Below are 19,756 nucleotides of genomic sequence, written 5' to 3'. Positions count from 1 at the left end.
GGCAGGTCCATCCTTTCTTATCAGCTGAGGTCATGCTACAGGAGCGCAGGTAGTTACAGCTTTGCCCTCAGCCTGGCACAGGTTCACCAGCAACCAAAGTTCATCTATTTCAAATTAAACGAAGAGAACGAAGTTTCCTTCTTCAGTTCCTCTGGGCAAGAGGCACAGCAGGCAAACTGAGAAAACGCAACGTGCCAGTCATGAGAGAAGCCATGCCACTGGGGAATTCAAAAGAACCAAACCACCAAACAGCAGATGAGCAGGGATTCCTGCAATTCCATCACCCAAACAAGAGGCAAGCCAGCAGACATCAGAGCAAGAATCCTACTGCCACCTTCCAAGGAGACTTGTTTTCAATTTCCCTTCCCCAACACAGTCCCTTCCATGCTCCACGATGGCTCTCTAAGACACCATGGGCTCCTGAATCCCAACCCCATCCCATGGGAACCACCACCTCCCTGCCTCATCCTACTTCTGCTGTGCTGGGCTGCAGGACAACACTCTCCCTGCTCGGTGTGGGACGCCCTCAAGCCATCTAAGGATTCTTAAGGCTTTGAAAAATACTTTTTGATCCAGAGAACGGAATTCTGAAGCCTTTGCTGTGTTGCTGGTGGGACCCAACTCTCCTTTCAAAAGGGCTTTAGGATCATCTGCACTACTGTCACGTAGCTGCAGGGGAAATTGGCATTAAACCAGCACAAGAGACATGCCCAGGAGCAGTAGCAGCAACTAAAAAAAGCCAGAGAGAGAAACTTTGGTTTAAAACAAAATCAAAAGAGAAAGAGAGAGAGAAAAGGTAAACACAGGTGCAAGTTGTCTGACGAGAGGGGCATTTGCAGGGCATAACCCCACCACCCTGGAGGTCTGGATCTACATTCACGGCTTCGTTTCACCGTTACAACCTTCATTGCACAGGACTCAAAAAGCACTCTCATATGGTTGTTCAGGTTCATAAATAATGTGAAAACTCTACGCAAACAGATACATCATCTTTCCCAAAAAAAAAAAACAAACCCAAAACATAAGGAAAGTTACATCAAATTAAAAAGTAGCTTCATGAATGAAGATACTGCTCTAAGTGCACTTTCCCTGCAAGTGCAGCCAGTGCCTCAGCGCTGGATATGAAGAAAGAAACCAGGAATGAAACAAAAGAATCAGATTTAAAAACTTCAGTCCGGTTTCAACCAGTCAAAACCGGGCCAAGCAGAAACCGAGTGTGCCCTCGGCACTGTCCCATGAGGGAGTCCCTATGATGCTTCATTATCCAGACAGGTTTGGATGTCCTTGTTGAGACTGTAAACAATCCTTCTTTCCTGAACTGTCCTCTTTATTGGCAAAACAAAGTAAAATATTTTATTATTCTTTTTTTCTTTTTTTTTTTTCTTTTTTTTTTTTTTTTTTTAAATAGAACATTAAAATTAACCCAGAAGAAAAGAAACACAGTGAGCTTGTTGGAGTCCATAGGATCTGGTCTGGAAGAGCTCGGAAAACATGTTCAGTGTTTTCTCCTGTTTTCAGCTGGAACTGTACCAGAGATCGGGTTACTTGGGGAAGAGGGGAAGAGAAGGGGAAAACAAAGGATGAGGAATAAAAGCCCGTGGCCATCTCATGTGTTCACTTCATTCGCTAGGTCCTCTATCAACACCTTAGTGTCACTAGCCTTGGACCTGGAAAAAACAAACAAACAGAAGACACTCACTGGGGAGAAGAAATTCCAGTTACTACACATGCAGGCAATAAAAACACAGCGTGCTTGGAAATCGTTCTCCCACAGAGAAGAATTGTTTTCCTCCACTGGAATTGTTTCACACCCTCCCGTCCCTCTGCACAAAAACTCCAGAAAACCACTGCACTGCAAATCCAGAGGAGTGGTTTTTGCTGCCTGCCACTGGGCTGCACCAGAGTAGAAAGCAGCTCATTTTGGAATATGTTTGAGTTGTCTCAGCTGGCTGCAACTTCTGAGAAGAAAACAGAGGTGGCTGCATGGAATTCAAACTGGCTCTGGCCCACATCCCCTCTGCACAAAGCTTTTCAGTCCCCAGCAGCCACGTGAACTGTTTGTATTGGTGGTATCTGTGTACTCAGAGTCAACACGGATATGAGACCAGCATGGCCCCAGGGCTGCAGCTCAGGCCAGAGCACAACCCTTCATGTGACAGCCACCAACTCCTTTTCCTGACAGCCACCAACTCCTTTTCCCCTCCTCCCCACACAGTGATGCAACAGGGGGATGTGCTGCAGGGATTGCACAACTGCTCTGTGCTTCCCAGGGGAGCCCCAGATGTGGCCAAAGGGATGGGCCCTCCCTTGGCTGCGCTGCTGGAGCAGAAGTGATGCCCAGGCTCTGGAGCACCCTGTGATGCTCAGAGCAACCAGCACTGCAGTGAAGATACACGCTGAACAGGGTCAGGGATTGGGGTGCAAGGTGGGGACACGTCCAGGCTGGAAGGAGGAGGCATGGAAAGGAAAACTGCACGGGTTTAGATTTGGGAGAGGAAATCTGGGTCTGAGATCTCACGTAGGAAATCTTAACCAAATGATAACTGAAATCCTGGGATGGTCTGAAGCCTGAAAATGGCCAGCTGATGGGAACCTCTTTTCCAGAGTTGGATTTACAACCTCTGGCAACCACTACAGGCTGTTTTTTGCAGGAGGGGAGCCTTGTCAAGTGAACTCCCTTTTCCAGTGGTTTACCAGAACCCCAAGATGACGTAAAGGACGGATCAGCCCTCCAGCAGAGGGATTTTCATTTACTAATTGGGACGTGTCCTCCCCCTTTGGATGACTATTTTGGCCAAGATCTTTGCACGATTATGCAAGTCCATAAATGGCCACCAAGGACTTAACAGCAGCTCTAACACCACAGGGTTGGGTTTGTTCTGCTGGAGGAGAGAGAGGCAACACGTACTGCGAGGCAAGACGAGGTCTGCGCAAGGAGACGCTCTGGCTGCGCTTCCACTGCTTGTTCTTGCGGCGGTTCCTCACACCATCCTCCTGGTCCATCATCTGATCCAAGAGCGTCAGGTCGTCGGCGTTGAGGGGGGCCACGGAGATGTCCCTCACGGCACGGAACTCACCACAGTTGTTCAGGTGCTCGTTTTCCAGACGGAAGAAGTTCCACACAAACCGCCTGGTGTGGAGAAAAAGTGAAAAATTACCCCCCTGGTTTCACTTTTACAGCCGTTGCCTGTGGTTGCAAAGCACTGGTAGATGCACCTGACCACCACGGACTGTTCTCACCAACACAAGTGCCTCTGGGAACATGTTGGGAGTACAGAGAAACAGCCACTGACTCACAGTAGTGCCTCCTACAACATCTTCCCAACTCTCTGGAGAAGAACAGATCTGTCAGGCTCATTTATTGTCCTAAGGACGACAGCCCTAACCTGGGGAGCATGAAGGCAGAAGGCACTGAAAGCAAAAGGCAACCTCCGTCATGTACACAGGTGAGGTTCAGCTTCAAGGGCTTTTAGGCATCTCAAGAAGCTGTTGGGGTGGGACTCCAGCTAGAGTACAAGTGTGTGAAGAGCCATGAAACCTTGCAGGATCCAAACCCATCACGTGGACTCCAAAGAAGTGGATGGAAAAGCAGCAGAGATTTCAGAGTAGTTGTAAACCAGAGAATCAAGTGAAATTTAACATGGACATTTCCACAAGGTAATTTTTTACAGCAGAGCCCTCTCCAGCTTTCTTCACTCAGCATCCTGTCTGGCATTAAACATTCCTGTTAGACTTAGTCTTCCATCCCAAGGACTGGTACCTTCCATGTCCAAGGGTGAGGTGACATCCCACTGTGCTGATGTCACACAAGTAATAAAAATGTCAAAGAGAAACAAACTGTTGAGTCAAGCATCCTTACCGGAACACCTCAAGTGGGGCAAATACAGTAGAAATGATGTCCCCAGCATAGGGAAAGATTTGCATGGAAGTGAGGGAGATCTGGATGGTCCACGCAAAACGCAGGATCACGTCTTCTACAATGGCACAGTAGTAGTATGCCTGAAGAACAAGACAAACAGGACAGCTCACTGCACAGAAGACAGACCTCTTCTGGCCTTCAGCAAGACACAGAATTGGCTGCTCAACCACTAGAGGACTGAAGAGTGTGAAATGACCTCTTTGAAAGGAATATAAACTCCACTGCTAGAAAATCCCAGCCCGTGCCATTCAGCAAGCACCAGCAGCAACATGCTCCATGCTCAGCACGTTTTGTTAAAACATTAAAAGCCTTCTCTAAGGTAAGAGCAGGCTGTACACTCACTTTCTGTGGGTAGACAATTCCTTCTCGAAGAAAGGTGTTTTCACCAGCATTCTTGTCAAAGAGACCCCAGTCCATCTTCAGGTCCCAAATAAGGGTGTAGCAAGAGCTGATGAAATAGAAGATAATCCACAGGTAGAAGAACACTTGGGTGTCACTGTGGTTTTTAGCTGGAAAAGAGAAGAACAACATTCTTCTTTACGACTGCACAACAACTTCTGTAAAATTTAAAGCACGTTGCTTCTTAAGACAGCTACAAATTGGCCCGTTTGATCCGTGGAAATAACAGCCCTTTTATCCAAGAAAATCAGGCTAGCTACTCCAAGCCAAACCAAAAGCCTTGCCAGGACCAGCTTCATATAATAATTCAGAATCTACTTTCGCTTCCTTCGACGTTTTGCATTTGGGATCGAGATTGACACTAATATTTTTATTTTCTTGAAACGCCTGGTGGGCTTGTTACTCCAACTCCGAACAGCAGGTGGAGGCTGAGGGCCACATTTCACGAAGGCTTGTACAAAGGAAAAAGCAACGAGGCAGTGCTCAGTCAGGAGGGGTTGGCAAGACAGTGTTTTAGTCTGTCTTTACAGAAACAGCTGTGAATTAAGTGTACTAAAAGCCTGAAGGAGGACAGGCAGTACAGGAACTTCCACCAGCTGTGTCAGAGGTGGTGGTGGCAGGGAAAAAATAAGCAAAAAAGAAGGCAAGACATGATTCACATGCCTGTATAAATCCTGAAGAAGGCTCAGTATGGAGCTTTAATCGCCCATACAGAGCTCTTCTTCGTGAAACACAGGACTGTGGGCACAAAGTCTGCTCACCTCACGTGTTTTTGCAACTAAGTTGTTTCCCATTGCCCCCCTGAAAAGGTGATATTGCTCCCTCAATTCGGGTAAATTTCCCTCAAGCAGTCGGCTGGGTAAAACCAAACAGATCTGGTAATTCGGTTTGCTTTCAATTAGCAAATTCGGGTCATAAAGTTCATGAAAACAGAACAAGATAGAAGGTTTTTCAAGGCTGAGACACTTAGCATCTCCCTGCTGCCAGGAGTCTTCCCTCCTCTCTCTGCAGCCACCACAACCCCTCGTTCCCCTGTTCTCTCTAACAAAGCCACTAAGACTTCCAGTACAAAAAAGCCAGAAGGTTTGCAGTCCAAACCCGACGCCTGGCTCAGTGACAGGGCTGTTTTCCACAGATGTAGCTTTAAAACCAACAAATCAGTGAAACCGATCACCGAGGGAGCAACAGGGCAATTTGCTCCCTCCTTCCATTTTCCTTTCTAACAATGACGATATAAATGGAACGCAGCAACCCGAGAAAATTAATGGAGGTGAAAATGAGAGGCATTGTGGAAGAGCACATTCCTCCCATGACGCCTTTCAGGTTTCCTGGACATGATGTGCAGGATATAGGTCAAATACACACAGTCATTCTCCTTTCAAAACACACCCCCTAAGGCAAACCTATTAAAGCCGCTGCTGCAGCGAAGCCCGTTTGCAGCGCAGCTCCAAACTGAGGGAAAGGACCCGAGATCTGCTGCAAGTTCTCGGGTTGGACTGGCTCCCCTGCTTTGGTGCAAGGCTGGAAGGCTTTGAGCAGTAACCCACGTCTTCCCGAGACTTGGCAGCACTCAGGGAAGGTCTGCAGAGCCGTGACAGCAGCCGGCAGAGAAGTCCTGCAGCAAAACAGGCTCTGACGCCCAGGCACGGTCATGCTGCTGCTTTGAAACCACCTCTCCCATCTATTTTTAAAGTGCAGCTGCCCACAAACCAGGACACAGGTGAGGTTTCTGGAGCTCAGCAATTAGGGCTCTACTGCAAGATTTCATTCTGCCCCAATCAGCTCCTCCAAAGCCTCCCCTACATTATTTCAGGAAGAAAAGGCAGATGCTGACATTGGGTGACTCAGAGACACTAAGCTTGTTCTTTCCAACATTATTTTTAGCTCATTAGCTCTCCATGTTTAGCTCCTGCTACCAGATCCTTAATGATAATTCAGAAGTAGCTGATGGGTTAAGTGCTTTCAAAGCATTAATGCTCCCAACCACCCTGTGAGGCTGCAAGCATCCTATCAAGCTTAGGTTTAAAGGTTAGGTCATGCTTTGTTTTTATCCCTTAAGGACGGAACACAAAGAAACTGAGTCGTCCTCCACATCTTCGTGGAGCAGACATGGAGAAGGCAGTGTGGGCAATACCATCCATCACTTTCCCTGCAGCCACATCCCTGGTTTGAGCCATGCCCTGCAGGTACAGGGCTAAGGACCAGCAAAATGACATTGCTGGGAGCTCCTTTGGAGTTCTCCAACCACAGAGAGGACAGTCCAGCCCCAGATAATCATCTCAAACTATATAAGGGGCTAACAAAACTGTATCCTAAGTAGGCAATGACACAGGAAGGTGATTTCAAAGGGTCACGCTGCTTAAACCTCAACTGCCTTAAAGGTTATTCGGTGCAATTAGGGAAAGGAGGAGTACCAGGAAGAAAGAGGCCCACATAAGAAATCTTGTGGCATGAACCTCAACCACCTTGAAAGGATGTGCTTGCTTATAGTTAGGCTACGCTGGCCTCAGCTCCTTTCCCTGCCCCTGTCTTCACAGCAGTTTTTTCAGCAGCACCTGGGGTCACGCTGCTCACCCCTCACTCCTGCTGGCTCTCTCACCAACTGGCTCCAGAACGCCTTCAGCTCCTGAAAAATTCCATTAAAAACCCAAATCACTTCTTGATAAAATGCTCTAATCACAATTAACCTCTTGTCTTCAGCCTTGGCCTTGGAGTCCCTTCCTTTAATCACCACTACTTCTTTTCCTCCTGCCTGCAATTCTGTTTGATACCTTCCTTCCTTCTGTCCTCATTGGTATTCAGCTGGTGTATGGAAATATGTTCCTGCTCTAGGCAAGCAATTATATCTCAATCTCCACTGGCTGGTCCTAGTGGCCCCTCTTCACTGCTGCTCAGGGGGGTAGAAAATGAAGGCATTCATATTCTGCCCAGAGGCTCCATCCACTCCTTGCCTGGCAGTTTTTTTTCAGGAGCAATATATAGCTGTGATGATGTCAGCGACTATTTCAGCAGGAACTGTTTCATCCTGTGTTTTTCTTATTTGTTTAATGATGTGCTAGAAACCACCAAAAACCATTAGAGAGGGGTAGTCTCAGGATGAGAGAAGAACTCTGGATACCTGGTAGATCTCAACCTGTCCATGAGGGGAAAAAAAAGACCAAGTCTTCAACATCCCATGGACTGAGGGGAAAAAAAAGACCAAGTCTTCAACATCCCATGGACTGCAGCCACTCTTTGGCAACACAAATGCCAGTCCACCCAGCAAGAGGTGGGTGAAGGACCTAGCAAATTCCTTCAGGTACAGTTATTCAAAACAGCACGTGCAGGACAGCACAAAACCTCTGCATGGAAAGTTGCAGGTGCAGTTTTACCCTCCCCATTGCCGTTTGCAACCTTCACCGCAGAATTTCCATCACCAACCCCAGTTCACCCTATAAAAGGCAATCCCAGTAGATAACTCTGCACAAATGGCCCCAGAAGGTCAACTAGATAAATAATGGAAGGCTTCCACCTCTGAACTGAAGCTGTGAATGGCCACGGTCACAGAAAACAGCCAAAGGCACTCAGAGCAGCAGAATTTACTGTCTACAAAAATTGCTGATAGACAACATCTTGGATCCCAAAACCAGCCCCAGGGGACACAATATCTGAGTAGCATTAGGCAAGAATAATACTCAGCAGAAATTACAGCCCCTTCTAAACACAGGCAAGGGAAAGGTTGCTTTCCATCAGAGATAGACAGCAAATACTATCCTGAATGCTGTTAATATTGACTTTACTTCTGAAGAATACTATCTGTTTACCCTGCTGAATTATTCTGAGGAATGTAAACAGCATATAGTATTCAACACAGCCAAAATCAATGCCATGTATTATTGAAGATCTGGATAAGAGCACAATGGCCCTCGATAAGCACTCCTGGTGTGTCAGCCCCTGCAGCTGGCTGTGGTTTCTGCTGGTGGGGAAAGCTGTGATAAAAGCTGTAAGAAGCATGAGGTTATCAGGAAACACAGTCAGGTAAGCCCTGCTACATCAGACAAAGCTCACTCAGCCCCAGCAATGCTGCCTCCAGCAGCAATTAAAAGCCTCTTGGTCAAGGCATGCCAGACTTAGCCTCATTTGATGACCAGCCTTTCAAGCACAGATTTAAGCAGAAAAAAAACCAAAAATATGTATTTATTTACAAGTCCAGATAGCAGAGCACTGAGCATACACTGTCTGCCAACCCGTTAGCCCAGGGATGACACGTGTCCATTAACTCCATCCCAGCCCACAACAGGAAGGTGGGGTGACAACCAGAAGTGACTCATCCACACAAGAACTGCCACCAGAGTGACATCCCAAAGCATTTCTCTAACACTTTGCTGCTGCAAGTGCACTATTACTGCTCCCTCAGTAATTATACATCTTAATGAGGGGGGGGGGGAGCAGCAGCATTGCCTTTCTGCCTGGCCAGCATGTACTGCTGTTAAACACTGATCAATGGCAGAGCCACAATGGATTTAATGCAGTAAAAAGGCAAACAACCTGGAGGAGCACACAGAGGACCTGCCAACCTGTGCTGATGGGCTTTGTCAAACACCAACCATTTCATCTGAACAACTGTCCTGATTTGAGCAGGTTTGTTATCATCGGTTCTGCTGCCAATCCTGAGTTAAACTGTGGCAATAATCTTTCCCTTAGGTTCTGCAAACCTCTCTTCTAGCCTCTGGGCATGATTTAAAGCAAAGCACCAAGATACAGTGCAGAGAAGAACCATCAGGAGGCAACATCTCGTTACTTCTTCTAGCTAGATTCTACACTGGTAGAGCAGGAAAATCCCCAAATCACGTTTTGACTAAAAAATAAGATGCTGCCCAATTTCAAGAAACCACCACAGTCTCATTGCTTGCATCTCACAAACAGATGAAGGTGATTTAATTGCAGACAGGAAGAAGCGTATCAGTCAGGACTGAGATTTGATCTGACTATTCTTCTGGTGGCTCCTCCAGCATTTGAGAAATGTTCTTGGGGCATGCTCACTTAGGAAGGATGGGATTTGCAATCTAACCATTGGTCAGCAGTCTCTCTAATAAAAATACCTGGATTCACAATCAGAGATGAAGAGCATGGCAATCAGGGCCTTCATTGGACCACTTAGGGATTGGGAGACAGTGTCAACTGCTACTTCTATATTGCTTTGAGATCCCAAAGCAGATTCCTTCAAAACATAATAAAAATCAAAATTAAAAAACCCCACTATTGTATGATTGCATCTCCCAGATTTCTGCAGCACCAGAGAACTCCAGGTCTGCAGTCATTTGACATGAAAATCACTTGTGATGTAGTCAGTTGCTCTTCTTAAAATGTTCCATTAAAAAAAGGTCAGGCTTCCCCTAAGTGCTCCTGAAATGAGGTATCATTAGGCCATACTTTTTACTCACACCTTACTCATTAGTGCTCCTGTTTCTCCAGCCACCTTTAACACTACAGAGCTTTAAGTGATACCAAGGTACTATTAGTCCACTTTCCAAATCCCAGCTATTAAAATCCATCTCTCAGCTGCAATCCTGAGAAGCAAACACACAAACCACTCAGCAGCCAGGTGCCCAGCCTGCCTCTCCCCCATGGCACGGCTGCCACCACTGGGAATGTCCCACTTGACATTTGTAGACCTACAAAGCACGGGAAGATTTCCCTCTGGGATTTCATGCCTCGTCTGTGCTGATGTTCAGGGTGCAGTGGCAGTTCCCAAAATCCCTCTCCCATCTCATCCCACCTTCCCTGCTCACTTACCAGCGAGTGAGCTCCTGCCAGCACCTCCTCCCCAGCCAGGGTGGTCCTGCCAAGGTGCTCCTCACCCTTCCTAGCAGCTTGACCCTGGAGCACCATCACCAGGATGGGTTTCTAAGCAATTAGAGGAGCTAACAAGGTGGGGTGGAGAAGCCAGTCTCACTCAGGATGCCACAGAGACCCACGTCAAAGCTGGGATGGGGTCAGAGGCCAGGATGGAAATGTTTGCCCATGGCAATGCCTCCAATTCTTCACTAATCACACTGCTGCTGCTCTGATGGAAAGGATCAGAAAGACTGGCTAATGAACACAACTCATTACTGATGGCCTCCTGGGCATGGGATGACAGGGTTTCAGACAAAAAAATCACCCTAGCTCCCAGCAATGTGACAGACGTTGCACGTTTCAGCTCCAAATAATCACCCTGATGGAGTTGCCAGTGTGCTGTGCTGAGGCAAGCTGGGTGAAAACTGCAAGTATTAAGAAAGAAGCCAGTTAATCCCATTACAAAGTTTGTTTTACTTCAAGAGGTCAATCCAAGCACTCTATAAGGCTCTTGTGTCACCTAAATCAAATCATCTGGCTTGCTGCAGCACTGACAGCTCTTGCCAGCACAAAGGGGGAGAGATGGGAGATCTTGTACTGTGACACGAGGGATAAGCTAGGGAACAGGATCTCACAAAAGCTGCTTGTTTCAGTGTTTCATGGGATTTGTACTTGAATTCTAGATGTCCATTTATTTCCCTTTGCCTCACTCCCTAGAAGTTAAATGACACTTTTCAGCTGAAGTACTATAAACTGCTGCACCCATGTTTGACCTCTGTAAAAGTGATTTTATTCTCAGTTCTCCCACCACCTTGCCTCCTGCTGTAATCATTTAGGATCACAGTTAATTATTGTTCCACCTACCAAGGAATTCACCCTGCAGATTCTGACAAAGTGCCAACAAGAGCTAAGTGACCCAACTCACTACCCAGTACTTTGGCTGAGAGAGAAGAGCAGAGCTAAGGTGCAGTCAGGTATCCTCCTATAGCTCCCAGAGCAACACCTTGACATCACCACCACCCTCTGCTCCTTTCTGTCGTGCACCATCACCCTCCACCTGGAAGTCTCACCCCTCCCCAGGGGAGCAGCAGTGGGAGAACCAGTGATCCGTTCCAGCATGAAGGCGGCTCTGCCAGCCAGTGTCACCACTGGTAATGGCTGGAGGCATCGTGATGAATGAGGAGTGGGCAGCAGCTACCAGACCTGGGAATCTTCCACTGCCTTGGCAAAAAGCAGCACACGCCCCATTCATCATCATCATCTGGTGGAACCTCTCTATTAGCAGGGGATGGTCCAACACCTTCCTGCCAAAGCCCATTAATCACAGGATGACTCCTGCCTCGACACTTCACATCTCTGTTCCTTGGAACAGAAGCAGGGAAGGAGGCTCACAGTTTTCTCAGGCTTTAAAAAAGACAAATTACACCCCACCACCCCCCCCCCCTCCATCAGGAGAAGCCTGTTTCTGAAGCCAGGGCTTCAGAAGCACTGCTCTGTAGAGACAGCCCTATTTAGTTAACTTCCGTATTTTTAATTACTGTCAATTTCCTGGGCTGTTTAATGAGAAAGTGTGTGGTGGTTACATTATCTTAGACCGACCTAAGGCTCTCCAGGGCACTTCCAAGAGGATGGCAGCCAGTGTTCAGCAGTTTTCTCTGGAGTACCTGGAAAAGGCGTGGGAGCAGTGTGGAAGAGGAGACGCTTACTCAAGTTTCCAGGCCACAGGGGATTAACTTTGGAATAATTCAGAGGTTAATAAATAGCTGGATGCTACCCAGACCACAAGGACCTCACTGAGTAAGGTGTGTAAATCAAACTTATAATGAAAACTTGCATAAACCATCTTTCAGTTAAAGGATAAAATACCACATACTCCATTTAGACCCTGAACTTGCGATTAAAGCTCAGTCAACACGTTCCTGAAGAACACCAAGGTAAACACACAAGTGCTCACCCTGAAACAGCACATCCCACAAAAGAAGGAAATGATGGAAGAGTCCAAAGCACTCGAGAAGCTCAGTTCTTCAAGCACAGAAGCCAAATCTATATTCCGTGTAAGCCAATGACACCACGGGAGCAGCAAGGTAAGAGAAAACTGACTGACAGCAGCAAAAGAAAGATGCATCTCATTTTGCAAAGAATAAAGTTGGAGCATAAATCATGCATCAAGCCTAAGGAGTAACCAGCACTCTTAGAGCAGCACGACAACTCCAGTTGCACTGTTCCTCACAAGAGCTCAACACCTAAATGTGACAAGCCTATTTTGCAAAGGCCAAATTGGGTCTGAGTGAGGCAGGAAACCAAGGCTGACTATTATAGGAATCTCAGCCTGCCTTCTTAAATGCAAGTGCAATTTATACAAGAGGGCATCCCTGTGGAATGCCACAATAAGCTGGAATTGAAGTGGAAGCAGCTATACTGTTGCATTTTTCAAGGCAAGCGCAACTGCATCAGGCAGAGTAAAAACACTGCAAAAAAAGTAGTTGTGTGTCAAAGTAAGAGTGCACCTGGGGTAAAAATTCTACAACAGACTCAGGAGTAGTATTTCTTTTCCCCAGGATCACGCAGGTTTCCGTAGGGATTAAGTAAGGCAATGTAATGTGTGCTTGCAGCCCAGAAAGAATTGATGGGCTGCATCAAAAGAAGCAGGGCCAGCAGGTCAAGGGAGAGGATTCTCCCCCTCTACTCTGCTTTCATGACCCCACCTGCAGTGCTGTGCTCAGTTCTGGGGGCCTCCAGTACAAGAAGGACATGGAGCTGTTGAAGCAAGTCCAGAGGAGGCCACATAGACAATCTGAGGGCTGGAGCAGCTCTGCTGTGGAGACAGGCTGAGAGAGCTGGGGTTGTTCAGCTGGGAGAAGAGCAAACTCCAGGGAGACCTTAGAGCACCTTCCAGTGCCTGAAGGGGCTCCAGGAAAGCTGGGAAGGGTGTTTTTACAAGAGCATGGAGTGACAGGACAAGGGGGAGTACTTTCAAGCTGAAATTTAGGGAGATTTAGGATAGATATTAGGAAGAAATTCTTCACCATAGGGGTGGTGAGACACTGGAACAGGTTGCCCAGAGAAGCTGTGGCTGCCCCATCCCTAGAAATGTTCAAGGGCAGGTTGGATGGAGCTTGGAGCAACCTGGTTTAGTGGGAGCTGTCCCTGCCTGTGGCAGGGGGGTTGGAACTGGATGATCTTTAAGGTCCCTTCCAACCCAAACCATTCCATGATTCTATGATAATATTCATCTGGCTAGCTGCTCAGGAGGGGCTCAGCCCAGGCAGGGAAGTTAAGACCAGGAGCAGAGGCTTCTGCTTGGCTGTGCTGCAAGCAGCAGGGGCTGGGGGCATGCACTGCAGTTGCCAGGCAGCCTAGAGCTACAGATCTGCCTCATTTGCCTGTGCAAACACACCCAGCAGGACTGGATTTACAGAACGTGGCCTTTGCTTCCCATTCCTTTGAGCAATATAAAAATACTGAGAGCTCTTCCTTTGGGAGCTCAGCAACAGTTGCCCTTGGGTGGCTGCTGTCTTCCCTGAAACGTGGCTGGGCTCCTGAGATGGGGTGACACAGGCAGCTGTGTCAGCACTTGTTTGTGCCAACACTGCCTGCTCCGGACTTACGTTATGGGGTGGTTACTCAATCTTCAGCTTCACTAGCTCAGATGATGTCTGAGTATCAAGGTGACAGCTTGGAGTTAACTCCCTAAATCTATTCTAGGCCATAAGGATTGCAAATCCAGGAGAGAAAACTTTACTTCAATACTGGTCCAAAATCCCGACTGCAATTAGCACAGAAAAACTGCATTCTCCCTCTAAATCAAAAGGAAGAAAAAGAAATGGCTTCTCTCAGGGAAGAAAGAATCAGAATTACACACTGCCTGAGCAATATGAATTGTGAAACAGTGGTATTTGGGGCAAATTTAGAGACTATGGTACACTGTGGGGGGGTATGGTACACCCCTTCTCTACAGAAGGCTTGGAGAAGGGAGTACCACATGTAACTAAAAGCATATAACTTAAACATAAGGTGGAATTTGTACATTTCTCTAGCTCAAGTTTTCCATCACACATAAAAAAGCACAGCAGAGCAATACTGCAAGTGCACCCCTGATGAATTAGCTGGCTTTCCACACCAGCAAACACTCCCAGCTTCACAGTCCATCTTCACACAACCAGCAGACACAAGTTAAAAACCTACAAAGCAGGTATAGGTCACTCAACGTTCAAACCAAGGGAGGAGAACAAGCCTTTCCAGAGGGCTGTGACGTTCCCTGGACTCCCAAGTGGAACACAGGGGCTGGATTACATTACCTGACCTCCCAAGAAAAGGCCACCAATTACCCTCTTGTCCTGGCAGCCCAACACTGTCATTCCAGAGGTATAAGTCATAGGCTGACAAACACAGGCACGGAAGACTGTTTAAATAAAACCCTCATTACCGCAGCAGTTAACAAGTTCGTTACCTACTGCAGTTCAGGGCCTAAGAAGCAAGGATCTTGACCAATCTGACACTTGTTTTGGCCAGTGTTTGCTTTCCCAACAACAGGCAGCAAGCCCCTAACAGGTGGTTTGTAGGTAAGACGTAAGCGTATGTCTCTGCCATCCTTAGGCAGACACAGAGAAGGAGTGGGCAAGCAACGCATCTATTTTAAACAGGAGCATCATAACTTGGTGAAAGACCATCTGATTCCAAGTTCAAAAAGAACTGGGAATCTATGTAAAGCACTTAGATAAAATGGGGATTTTAACAGGCACAGCACATTAGGAAGTGCACTTGTGACAGGATGGGAACAGGCCTACGGGGCTGACAAGACAGGGCAAAGTCTTCAGGCAGCCCACTGAAAAATCACTACAAGCCCAGGCACAGTGACATTTACAAAACCTGCACTAACATGCCATTTCCAAAGGCCACAAAGCTTCCAAATTATTTTTTTTTTCCTGTATGACACCAACAACTCTGTGCTCCTGACTCCCACCAAGCCACACAGACAGACAAAAGCTGCGAGTCACGAACATCTCTCAGCAATTGGAACCAGCCCCGTGCCTGGATCATAAACACCTCGTTACAACCCCCTCCCTGCCAGACTAGATGAGCAGACAACAGTGATGTATGGCAGCCATGAGAACCAGGCTCAGGGGTACTGGCGTGGATGCAGACTCCAGGGGGAGGAGGGAGAGGTCAAATTTGTCAACAGGACATTTTGACAGATGCTGCTTTTCCTCTTGGTTCCAAAATCTACTCCAACCTTTCCACAGAAGGCTCTGCCAGAGTGTTCCCCTCCAGCAAGGAGAAGCATTAGTCAGCCTCCCCGAAGCAGGCACTGTATATAAAAGCATATAAGCAGTGACTATAGTCAGGCAATAATCTGTATTTGCCTCTTCTTTGGGTTTGGCAGTGTTGACTAACTGGACTGCAGGGCTGGAACTGAAGAGCTGCAGAATGTCACTGAGCAAACAAGTTAAAAGAGGAACAAGCTCTGAGGACAGAGCAGAAGGAGAAGATGCACAGAGGGGCCTGACACTGCATCCAGCACTAATGCTCCCACGTCAGGTTTACGTGTGCGCAGCTCCCAGCCTTCAGCTGCCCTCCCCTGCTGTTAAAATGCAAGCCTTGAGAAGCACTCTTGGTGTGACCTCAGGCCCAGCTACGTCAAAACAGCCATTTTTTGGCCACTGAAAGGTTTCTAATAACCCTACCACCCCTTGAAAAAACCAGCATGTTAACTGGAAGTATGCTTTGAACACTTCTACCTGCCCCACTACAATCATATTTCAGGAGAAGTAATTGCTCACAAGCATTTGTGGCTGCTAACTCCTGGAGATACAGAAGGCATATATTTTCAAATAAAAGAATACAGCTCTTAGGACTTCAGAACAATGAAAGGCAGGATGACTGCCTGAAGTGCAGAAACTAAAAGCTTTTTCCTTCAGAACAAGAGCAGAATCGAGTAATTGTCGTTTCCAGGGAGATGGGGAACTTGAGGGATCAGAGCTCAATCTGCAGCTAAATGGATTGGAAACAACTCCTTACCAGCTGCAGAAAAAACATGGATAAAAACACACAAGAAAATCCAGAGAGAGCATTTTCCTGGAACTGTGCACATCTCCCCATATTCAGGAATGATGGACCAGATGGACCAAGGGAGAAGTATTTCCCATGTTGTCCCTTTGCTTACACACCTCCCATTTAACCTCCCTTCATAGCAAAAACTGACAGGGCTTTCAGTTTTCTCCTTTCAAGAGAGAAATCTGCAAAATTCTCTTTCACTCTTCCCAAGTGCAACTCTAAGCAAAGAAAATACCTCAAAGATTTTCCATGGAGATGTTTCACAGGTGCCCAAAAAGAAAAGTTCATGCTTCAATGGGATGCCAAATTCTGAGCCTCTCCCACGTCAAAAGCAAACCCCACAAGCTGCAAAGACTTTTCCAAAATAACCAATACCTTTGTGAGTGCTGTAGAGGGCTGCAAATGTCACCACAAAGAAGGTGGTGGAATATTTTCCAGCATTAACCAGATGAAAGGCCCGTTTGTTATCACGGTAACGGCGCAGGCACTGGATGAATCGCAACCAAGCAGGGATGCACTGGACAACTGCTCTCACTCCGTAGGAGTAGCTGTAACAAATCTGATTATCTGGAAGAAAAAAAAAAAAGGGACACAGAGTCAGCAAGTTTAGAGAACTCCTATTGTCTTTTTTTTTTGTCAGCACAATATCACTTGACACTTGTGCAATTCCCCATCAACATGTGGGACTGAGGGGCGCACACACCCAGACCAGAAAGCATCCTGGAGCCCTTTGCTGCCTCTCAGAGGTACCCAGGTGGCAGGACATCAACAACACATCCAGACAGACCAACATCTAACTCCTTCACTATAATTAACATCCAAGGAGATTATTTCTAATCTGGTTTTATATTCATTTTGTGCTGTTGGCAGCACGGAGATCAAGTTAAGGATGGAATGACAAGAGGCCGTCGAGGCTGCATTTTTGTACATAAATGGGAGAGCATTTTCAACCTCTGCAGGAGAGCTCAAAAAGGCTATTTTGCCTAAGAGGTCCTTCACCCATTTTTTCTTGTGTATTATAATAGGAAACAAAAACAGATTTCAGCATGTGATTGGTTTTGTTGCTGTTCTTTTACTTAAAAAGAAACAAACAATGGGAGCAGAAGACAACTACACCAACACGACATTGTATCACACCTCTGGTGTTTGAAAGTTTTCTTTTTATTAAGGAAACAACAAGGAAGACTCCAGCTTTGCCTGGAACTTCCACACATGCTGTAATTCTTATGCTCTCTCCTTCAGAACATCTAAACCAAACACTCCACCAACATTTCTTTCTTATTCAGAATAATGGAGGCAAGTTATTAGGTGATATTTATCCCAAAGCACTGTGTTATCATTCTCTTGTTAGGATTGGAAGAGGACAAGTTATTATCCACTTGATTGCTATATTTATTTTATTTTTAATAAATATTTAGTTACTTGCAACACTGTCTTAAAGCAAAGATAAAGATGAGACAGATTGGAAGAACAAAGTGAACAGTGATGCTTATTGAAGCACACTGCAAATTCTTTCAGCAAGTGTCAAAACCACCAAGCAACACGATTTGCCAGCAGTCACTGCTTAAAATGGAAAGACAGCAGCCTGATCCAGGAGCAGACAGGTAGGATTTTGTCACTGGGAAGCCCACAGTCAAAATTCATGCACCAATTCTGCAGCTCTTCTGGCTGGGAAGAAGAGAAGAAGCAGAGCACACACAACCCTGGCACCAGAGCATCAAGTCTAACTGGATGAGGGGTGGCACTAATGAGCTCTGAGGAGGTTCCTCCACCCCCTCTGGCTGTAGGGTTCTGTGACACAGGCTGCAACACACAGGCTGCAACACACAGGCTGCAACACACAGGCTGCAACACACAGGCTGCAACACACAGGCTGCAACACACAGGCTGTAACACACAGGCTGCAACACACAGGCTGCAACACACAGGCTGCAACACACAGGCTGCAACACACAGGCTGCAACACACAGGCTGCAACACACAGGCTGCAACACACAGGCTACAGCACAGAAAATCGTGGCTAACAAGCTCGTGCATCTCATTTTCATGCAGAGCAACAGGACTGGGCTGAAAGCAAATCCATGGATAAACCACTATGAAATAAAACAAGAATGCCAGGAAAGTGGATTTCTCTTTCCCATCAAGAAGTGCTGTGCCTAAACTCTGCGATGAATATACACACCAGGCCAAATGACTGGATTAGGAAATGAACATGGGTGTGAAATTCCATTTCTTTGGATGGAAGAAAGAAAGGGCAGGATCTCTTTAATGCTGTGTTTACAAGAAACACCAATCATTTTAGTTTCCTAGGCCACTGGTAGCTCTCTTCAAAACAGAGAGATGATCAGTGTTTTTCAGGTCATTTTGACTACGTTTGCATGGGTTGCCAGCATTACTCTACCTGTGTTTGCCAGAAGTCCAGCATTGTCCCCCCACTGAACCTCAAAGCTGTAGAAGCAGATCATGTATTCCAGATCCATGAGTATCACCACCAGGCTGTTGAGCTGATCAGCCAGCCAGAAATCTGCAAAGCCAACCTTGTGGAAGGGAGCAGTGAACACTCGAAACTGTCAGGAAGAAAAAAAAGAAAAAAAAAGAAATAATTGATGACATAGCATCCAAGACATCTAAATGCAGTGGCAGGACATCACAGCATTGGACAAATATGGAAATAACAGAAACCCCTGAAGATTTATTGCTGACCTTTCACTCCTGCTGACAGAAAAGTCTCCTTGCTTTTAGTACAAATAGCATTCCTGCTTTCTTCCTTCTGTATGCAACTATTCATGTCATCCCCCACCTTGCTGGCTTGTAACTGGCACAAAAGCCCAGTCTCCTTCATCCAAGCTCCTTCCCAGAAACTCCCCATTTCCATGTGAGAGCTCTGCACAGCTTTGTTTCTCCTGTTGCTCCTCATTTTGATCAGCACTTTCTTTCAACCATTTCTGTCATGTCTGTTGACATCTCCCACACTTGCCTCTCCCTCACACTTACTGTCAGTTAGATTACAGACCCTCAGCATGGCCATCAGTCTGATCCTGGCTCTGCTTTTTAACCCTTAGTTGCTCTTTGGTGTCAGAAGCTGGAAGAGTGCAGATTGCTGCTGCTGGATCTTCCAAAGCCTCTAGTAGGGAAAGAGTTAAAAGGGAGGACAGATGCAATCCTATCGACAGTCAAGCAGACTCCCCCTCAATCCCAGTCCACTTTCCCTCTAAGCCTTAACAGCAGTTTTACTACTTTCAAACCAGACAGTTTTCATGCTCCATTACCCCTGATTACAACTCTCTCTACTCAGTTAGTTATAGTTACTAAGGGCCAGTTTCTCAAAGAGACAGCACCAGCCAGCAGTTCAGAGATTTATGAACCTTTAAATTAATGGAAGCACAGGCTAAGGCTGATCTTTTATATTGCTCTCCTTATTAACCTGAAGGCTACACAGTTCCAGAAGCCTGGGAGAGGACTGACACATCAACTTGCAATGCCCATTTAAGGCTCTGGTCCTAAATTTCAAAGCCAAATAGGAGATTGAGACATAGTGGCATAAAGCATATATGGATCTTGACCCAT

The 19,756-nt window shown here is 46.6% G+C and overlaps 1 protein-coding gene across 1 annotated transcript in view; it reads right to left on the bottom strand.

The window, feature by feature from the left end:
• Positions 1-1,306: 1,306 nt before the first annotated feature.
• Positions 1,307-19,756, bottom strand: part of XPR1 (xenotropic and polytropic retrovirus receptor 1) — a 102,603-nt gene continuing 84,153 nt past the window's right edge. Inside the window, exons 10-15 of the mRNA XM_051624634.1 lie at positions 18,591-18,756; positions 16,565-16,756; positions 4,262-4,428; positions 3,860-3,999; positions 2,909-3,130; positions 1,307-1,667 (exon numbers count right to left, since the gene is read on the bottom strand). Of these exons, the coding sequence (XP_051480594.1) occupies positions 1,607-1,667; positions 2,909-3,130; positions 3,860-3,999; positions 4,262-4,428; positions 16,565-16,756; positions 18,591-18,756 (948 nt within the window). The 3' untranslated portion in view covers positions 1,307-1,606. The remainder of the gene's footprint in view (positions 1,668-2,908; positions 3,131-3,859; positions 4,000-4,261; positions 4,429-16,564; positions 16,757-18,590; positions 18,757-19,756) is intronic.

Source organism: Apus apus, chromosome 7, assembly GCF_020740795.1.
Source record: "Apus apus isolate bApuApu2 chromosome 7, bApuApu2.pri.cur, whole genome shotgun sequence".
NCBI classification, from domain to species: Eukaryota; Metazoa; Chordata; class Aves; order Apodiformes; family Apodidae; genus Apus; species Apus apus.
Note: the sequence above shows the minus strand (reverse complement) of the source record. Positions and strands in the feature narration are given on the sequence as shown.